Below are 8305 nucleotides of genomic sequence, written 5' to 3'. Positions count from 1 at the left end.
TTCCACTAGGCCACGCTGCCTCTTTGTAATGCCCTAGACACCTTGGGCCTAAGTGCTTGTGGATGGCTCGGGACTAAACAATGTTGGCGAGGTCTACTTGTGCACAGAAGAAGAGTTAATCCGATTTAATTTATTCCTTCAGTGCCAACCTATTATTTCCCGTACTTCGACCTCATTTTATCTCACCCAACATCCTGCCTCTTGCCTGGAACTCCCTCCCTTTTCATATCTGACAATGACTCTTCCCCAAAGTCTTACTGAAGGCACATCTCCTCCAAGAGGCCTTCCCTAAGCCCTCCTTTCCTCTTCTCCCACTCCCTTCTGCATCCCCCGGCTTTGCTCCCTTTGCTCTCCCACCACCATAGTACTTACATACGTATCGTAATTTATCTATATCAATGTCTGTCTCCTCCTCTAGACTGTAAGCTTGTTTCGGGCAGGGAAGTGTCTACCGAGTATGATACTCGGACAGTGCAGTGTCACAGCTGGAAGTTTGGGAACCGTTTTAAGAAGAGAGCTGCCCGGCACAAAGTTGAGAAGCAGCATGGCCTGCAGCTGGTCTGGTTTCCTTGCCTCACGGCCAGTGGAAAATTAAACCATCCACTAAAAGTGGAGATGCCCCGATTTCTCATGGTAACCCGTACCGACGTTTTGACAGGTTGAAAGGAAATACATTTTTGTTCCACCCAAATCCCTCCTGCTTTCAAGTCATTTCCTCTTTTTCATTCCTCAGTGGGCAGGGCAAGCAACTAGCCGGACTTTTCTCCATAAAACCTCTTCATTTTCTGGACAACAGATGTAACCTCATCCGATCGTTTTCTCTTCCCTAGAATAAACAACCTTTTCTCACGCAGTGTCTTGTCAAATCCCATAATCATATTTTTACTTCCCCATCAACCTTCTCCAGTTTCCCTTCATTTTTTTACAAAATGGCCGTGACTCAAACCAGGCACAGTGCAGAACTGAGCATTGGAGAGTTTAGTAGAAGGAATATTATGATGGTATTGACACCTGTTTACTTGCTTTGTTGTCTGTCTCCCCCTTCTAGACTGTGAGCCCGTTGTTGGGTAGGGACCGTCTCTATATGTTGCCGATTTGTACTTCCCAAGCGCTTAGTACAGTGCTGTGCACACAGTAAGCGCTCAATAAATAAATACGATTGAATGAATAGTGAACAGAGCACAGGCCTCAGAGTCAGAAGGACCTAGATTGTGTGACCTTGCACACAGCAGGCAAGTGACGGAGCCACAACTGGCCCGCTGTGAACAGGGACTGCGTCTACCAACTCTGTCGTATTGTACTCTCCCAAGAGCTTAGTACGGTGCTCTGCACACGGTAAGCGCTCAATAAATACCATCAATCGACTGATTGCTCTTCCAATCTTCAGGACTACTGCCATTAGACAAGGCCAAATAAAGTCAAACCCCCCGGGGATGGGTTGTTTACCAAATTCATTCCGCCTCAGTCATAAATCAACCTCGTATTGAGACAGGCTGCTTTTTAGGTACACAGGCAGCATTTGGGAGGAAAAGGGCAAAACTGAAAGGAGGAAGGGGAAGCTAGAGGAAAAAATTCAAATGCGCTTATTTGAAGAGAAATGATTTAATTGTCATATAAAAGACTTCAAAGAGATAGCTCCCTGCAGCAAGTGGACAAAGGTACAGAAAGCTTACTGAGAGAGGAGGACCGGAAAATTTCATTTCCAACGTTTCCGGTTTTGAGACGGTGCACTTAATTACTGAATTTTTTTTTAAGTGTGAAGGAATCCAGAGACATTTTATGCACCCTACTTTCTTTTTTATTCCACATCGAACCTAAATATGTAGGGCTTTTTATCTGTTCCTCACCTAATTCTATATTAACCTCCAAGCAACTGCTGAAGTCACTAGGGTGAGAGAAAATTCCAAAATGAGAAAGGCATTATCAACCAGATATAAAATTCCAATTTGGGACACCTTTGCACTGCGTTTCTGATGATACCTCTAAGAAACTCTATCACTCTAAAAGTAACATTAAAAGAAAACTCCTGTAGCACCATCTAAAATGAGGTAACTCAATTATTTCTTATGCTCCCAAGAGGACCGGACTAATTATTCCTGATTTAGTAAATGAGTGATAAGAGTTCTTTATTACTGTCCCTTAATAACATTGGGAATTTGAAACACTACAGTTTTCACCTGTTTTTGTAAAATTCTTAAGGGGCACAGTGCTGAATAGTTCCCTCTTCGGTACTCTCCCCACTGAAACGGAGTTCACTTCCTGGACCATCTTACAATTCTTTAAAAGTCTAAATACTCACTGCTATCCCCTTTAAGGGTACAGACACATAAGACATTCAAAATTAAACTTACATCCCTCTTGAAAGTGCAGTATATTGGGCAAGAGGCCCCGAACTCAAAAAGTAACAGCTATATTACAATCTCACTTGGAGGAACAACTTCAGTTTTACATTTTGGGTTTCTTTCTGTGCAAAGTGCTAGCACGCGGGTCATTCCAGCAGATAACATACACGTACTCAAACCAGGTCATGATAATCAACTGATTTCTTGGTAAGCAAGAATACCTTTTGTTTAGACTTCTGAAATCTCATTCTGGCAGGTTCAGAATAAAAACCTCATTTAAAAATGAGGACACTCAAATTATTTTACGCCACACGGACATTACTCTATATTATTCTACTGTACTCTTCCAAGCCTTCCTTTCCATGTCCTCTAATCCCTCTCAGGACGGCACCTGGAGAGTTTCCAGTACTCTACCGGTCTCGGCTACGGGAGGGAGAGTCAAGCAGAGGCAAACCCATTCCTAACTTGGGCAGCGGCTAGCGAATGGAAGGCAATCTGCTACAAGTCAAAACTCACCTGCGCCGGGCAGCAGAGGCCCGGAAGAGAGTCGAGGGAGGAGACAAGCTGCCTGATCGGAAGAAAGCAGTGGCAAACCAGTTAAAATTTTTAATCAAAAAAACTCTATGGTTGCACTACCAGAACGACTGCAGATGGAGGTGGGACATTCTGGGAGAGATGCGTCCACGGAGTCGCTATGGGTCGGAGACGACTTGACAGCGTAAGATAGGACTCTCCCAAGTGCTTAATACAGTGGACTGCACACAGCAGGCGCTCAATGAATACCACTGATTGTCCGAATTGTGAATCTGGGGGCATTGTATGATATGGGACTCGATGGCACATTTGAAATATGATTCCACCTCATTTCATGCTGAGAAAATTGGCAGAAATGGCTCGATTTTGTGGGTGTGCGTGTGATTGTGTGGAGATGTGCTTGTGGGAATTTTCCAAGCCCTTTCTTCCTGGTGTGTTTCTTGCAAGGGTTCACCTTCTCTTTTCCCCACCTAAGGTCCCTCCTCCCGATTCCTTCCTTCTTCCCAACCCCCAGGACTTTGTGGGCTCCCTCTGGAAACCTTCCACCTGTCTTCCAGCCAGAGGGAGTGACCAGAGGGGCTTTTCCACCCCCCTCCCATTCGGCTGAATCCTCTCCGAGGGTTTTTCAGCCTGTCTCCTGGATGGTGGTCACTGGGGGTGCTCCTCTGAGGGCCTCCTCGCCCAGACTCCGTCCACCGGCCGTGGCTGGAGGCGGCTCGAGGACCCAGAAGAAGAGAGCTGGCAGAGGAGTGAGTTGGAATACCTGCCCGAAATCTGTGCTTCTTCCCCTCTAGATTTCAGGGAGTCAAATGTAAAAGGAAAATCAAACACTGGTGGCAATCCACGGCTCAGGGGAAGCTCGCTGGGCCACTCCCACTCTGCTGGGATTCTGGTCTACAGGCAGCTGCCTTCGAACGTCTCCCGTCTCCCCGCCCCCCACGGGAGCTGGAACCCAGGAGGACGAGCTTCCAACACCGCGGACCGTCACCGTGGAGCGTGGCCCCTCGTCAGGTGGCTGCTTGAGGCGGCCCTTTGGAATTAAGGTGACATTTCAGAGAGGCTCTCACGTTGCCCCGACGTTCTTGCCTTGGCTCCACGCGGATTTTGACGGCTAAAGTGAGCCTCCTTGGGACGTTTTTCTTTCTCGTCCTCTTCAGTTTGCCCCTCTCCCCCTCGATAAGCTGCCGTCGCCTTCTACTGAGGAGCCGCTCGTGACTCGATCGTGTCGCCGCAGGTGGCCAGGATACCCTCTAGGTAAGCCACCGTGGTAATTTTAGCCTTGCTTGCTACTTGTTCCTGAATGTCGCGGATATGCTCCAAAGCCCTCTTCAACGAGCCGCCTCTCTCCTGGGGGGAGGAGGGCCCGGCTCCCTCCGCCCCCGGCTTCAGGTGCTGCAGGACGTAAGCTCGGACCACGGGGCCGTCCTCTCGGACCGTGGCTTGGATGGCCGGCAGATCTGAGGCGCGGGCGAGGCTCAGCAGGTGAAGCAGGGCCTGGCAGATCTGGGTTCTGAGGCTGGCGCAGTATCTGAACTCCAGAAAGTCGGGGGTGTCTTCGCTCCTCTGCAGGGCCGTGACCAACGCCTCCCACACCAGGCGGTACTGCTCGGCGGAGCCGTACTGCTCCCTCCGGCCGGGGACGGACAGGGCCGCGGCCGACTTGATGCGCACTTTGAAGTTCTTACAGGACTTCACCACGGACGTCAGAGCCCCGTAGGCCTGGGCGGTCCACGGGGCCGTCCCTAGGGAAAAACCGTGGCAGCCCCAAAGGCGGAAGAAGCAGTTACTCTCCTAGTCCAAAATAACTGACAATAATAATTGCGATATTTGTTAAGTGCTTCCTATGTGCTAGCCACTGTACTAAGCGCCGGGGTGGATACACGCAAATCAGGTTGGACACAGTCCCTGTCCCACATGGGGCTCACGGTCTTAATCCCCATTTTACAGATAAGAGAACTGAGGCTTAGAGAAGTGAAGGGACTTGCCCAAGGTCACACAGCAGACAAATGTTGGAGCCGGGATTAGAGCCCATGACCTTTTGACTCCCAGGGCTGTGCTCTAACCACAAGCCACGCTGCTTCCCGGGGCAGCTAGCTCTGGAGTGACTCCTTGTCTTTCCAACTAGTCCTCGGGAAACTTTGGGGCCAAACATGTCAGCTGGGTTTTTGACTTCTGGAAACTCACACTTGGTTCCTCTAATGCCAACCCACTCGCTGTACCTCAGTCTCGTCTCTCTGGCTGCCGACCCCCTCGCCCACGTCCACCTTCCGGCGTGGAACTCCCTCCCGCTTCCTATAATAATAATGGCATTTATTAAGCGCTTACTGTGTGCAAAGCACTGTTCTAAGCTCTGGGGAGGTTACAAGGTGATCAGGTTGTCCCACAAGGGGCTCACAGTCGCAATCCCCATTTTACAGATGAGGGAACTGAGGCCCAGAGAAGTGAAGTGACTTGTCCAAAGTCACACAGCTGACAATTGGTGGACCCGGGATTTGAACCCATGACCTCTAACTCCAAAGCCCGGGCTCTTTCCACTGAGCCACGCTGCTTCTCACAGACCTCCGCTCTCCCCATCTTCCAAGTCCAATTCTTCCAAAAAGCCTTCTTTGACGGATTTCTCATCTCCCAACCTATTCACGTTCCCGTCTTTGTGGTCTTTGCACTTGGGTGTGTATCCCTTCAGCACTTTGATATTCAACGCTGGCTCCACAGCACAGGTATACATATCCCTTTACTCTGTCCCTTACTTCATCTGTAATTTACCTTAATGTCTGTCCTCCCCACTAATAATAACAATTACGATATTTGTTAGGCGCTACATGCCAAGCACTGGGGGAGTCAGAGGACGTGGGTTCTAATCCCGGCTCCGCCACTTGTCTGCTGTGTGACCTTGGGCTTCTCTGTGCCTCAGTTACCTCCTCTGGAAAATGGGGATTAAGACTGTGAGCCCCATGTAGGACAACCTGATTATCTTATATCTACCCCAGAGCTTAGAACGGTGCTTGGCACATAGTAAGCGCTTAACAAGTATAACAGCAACCAGGAAAGGTAACAGAGTTGAGAGTGGCAAACTGAGGCCCCTCCCATTTCCAGCTTAACAAGGAAACATCTCCCCAAAACCAAGAGCACCCTGGGCGAGCTTTTTCCCATCTTCACCCCCAACCACTTCGCTGGCTGCTGGAAGAACCCCTCTCCTGGAGAAACAAATGGCAGATTGAGCAGGACGGAAGACTGTCACTCACCGAGCGGCAGAGCGGCGTTTTTAAATACGTTTCCGAGGGCGTAGCAGGCATTCCACCGCACTTTCATCGTGGCGTCGCTGAGGATGGTGGAGATGAGGGCCTGGACGGCCTCCTCGATGGGCTCTTTGAACCTGGGCTCCACTACGTGATAGGGCTGGAGGAAATGGAGCAGGTTGCCCAGGGCCCGGACTGCGTTGCTCTTCACCTGGAATCGAACAGCTGACCGTCAGAAGCAGCTGGGTGACTTTGGGCAAGTCACTTCACTTCTCTGGGCCTCAGTTACCTCATCTGTAAAATGGGGATTAAGACTGTGAGCACCCCCACCGTGGGACAACCTGATCACCTTGTAAACTCCCCAGCGCTTAGAACGGTGCTTTGCACGTAGTAGGAACTTAATAAATGCCATCATCATTATTATTATTAATTCTGCCCAAAGGGGAAGGTCCAGATTAGCAGATCCCTCAGGTGCTCTCAAATGGCGAAAAGCAGCGGGGCCTAGTGGCTAGAGCCGGGCCTGGGCGTCAGAAGGAGCTGGGTTCTAATCCCGCCTCTACCACTTGCCTTGTTTGCGTGACCTTGGGCAAGTCAATTCACCTTTCTGGGCCTCAGTTTCCTCATCTGGAAAACGGGGATTAAGAGTGTGAGCCCCAAGTGTCCAACCTGATTAACTTGTTTCTCAGTGCTTAGAACAGTGCTTGACGCGTAGGAAGCGCTTAACCAGTATTATGATTACTCTCTGGGCCTCAGTTCCCTCATCTGGAAAGGGGGGATGGAGACTGTGAGCCCCATGTGGGACAGGGACTGTGTCCAACCTGATTAGCTTGTACCCACCCCAGCGCTTAGTACGGGGCCTGGCACATAGTAAGTGCTTAACAAATACCAAAATTATTATTACTATTATTATTCATGAGGCACCTGATTTGTGGAAAGGTGAAGAAAGGGACAGGAGTCCAAGCACGGCGCATTCCAGGGACCCAATCGCGAGCCCGCCGATGGCACGGGGAAGAAAGATGTGCCCACGTCTCGCTAGAGAACTGGCCACCTCCTCTGATGGCCAAAGGGCAGGCGACACCAAGCTCCGCTAGGCCTCTCACCCTCCGCGGAGGAGAGAGAGGAGCCTGGGGCTTGGCCCTAACACCCTCCCGGAACCTCGTCTCCTTGTGGGCAGGGAATGTTTGCTGTTCTATTGTACTCAAACAGGCGCTCAATACAGTGCTCTGCACACAGTAAGCGCTCAATAAATACGATGGAAGGAAGGTATGAACACTCAAGCAGGAAGCTGAGAGGGATGCGGTGTGTGAGGGCCAATCTTAACCCGCTTGCGTGAAGAAGGATGACTCTGCCCTGCAACCTGGAATCTTCAATTCATTCATTCAATCGTATTTATTGAGCGCTTACTGTGTGCAGAGCACTGTACTAAGCGCTTGGGAAGCACAAGTCGGCAACATATAGAGACGGTCCCTACCCAACAAGCCCCATGGGGAACCTGGACTGCGTCCAACCTGATTACCTTGTATCTACCCCAGTGCTTAGAACGGTGCCTGGCACATAGTAAGCGCTTAATACCGTTAACAAAAAAACAAACTATGTAGCCAGGAGTTCGGGGCTTTTCAAAAGCAGGAGTCTTCAGGCACTTATTTCCCTCAGTGTCCTTGGGAACTGTTTAGCCGTTAAACCTGGGACGCGTTTGGATGGACACACTTCATGGGCGACCGCAGAATGGCTTCCGCTGCCTTGGGTAGACGAATTCTGGAACCCCACAAAGAAGGATCTTTTTGGAACAATGGTGTTTTCCCACCGTTAAGGCTCGACGAGCTAGAGATGAAATATCAGCACTCAATACCTTGTCCTTATCTTTGGATGCTTCGGTTGCTGACCGTAACATTTTCAACAGCAGGAGCCCCGAGAACTCTTCCTGGAAACTCCGGCCCAAGGTCTCCCTGGCAAGAGCAGCAGCAGGTAAAATACACCAAAAGCAAAACCCCATTTCATTTTACTTTGTGAGTGAGAAATTCAAATAGATTTCACTTCAGCTAGCGTAGGGAGCTTCCAGGGGAGGTAGCACTTCGAGCTAAAATAGGGGAAGCAGGATAGCCTAGTGGATAGAGCCGGGTTCTAATCCCAGCTCGCAACTTGTCTGCTGAAAAAGGAAATAAACAGGTGCTTGAGTAGGCGCTGAAGTGACAG

The 8305-nt window shown here is 49.9% G+C and overlaps 1 protein-coding gene across 1 annotated transcript in view; it reads right to left on the bottom strand.

Annotated features, from left to right (window-relative positions):
- Positions 1-3072: 3072 nt before the first annotated feature.
- The window catches only part of HEATR6 (HEAT repeat containing 6), a gene marked incomplete at its 5' end in the record, with an annotated part of 31261 nt that continues 26028 nt past the window's right edge, over positions 3073-8305 (bottom strand). Inside the window, 3 exons of the mRNA XM_038759675.1 lie at positions 3073-4618; positions 6119-6323; positions 7962-8058. Coding sequence (XP_038615603.1) covers positions 4071-4618; positions 6119-6323; positions 7962-8058 — 850 coding nt within the window. The remainder of the gene's footprint in view (positions 4619-6118; positions 6324-7961; positions 8059-8305) is intronic.

Source organism: Tachyglossus aculeatus, chromosome 17, assembly GCF_015852505.1.
Source record: "Tachyglossus aculeatus isolate mTacAcu1 chromosome 17, mTacAcu1.pri, whole genome shotgun sequence".
Taxonomy (NCBI): Eukaryota; Metazoa; Chordata; class Mammalia; order Monotremata; family Tachyglossidae; genus Tachyglossus; species Tachyglossus aculeatus.
This window is presented reverse-complemented; position numbering and strand designations above follow the sequence as displayed.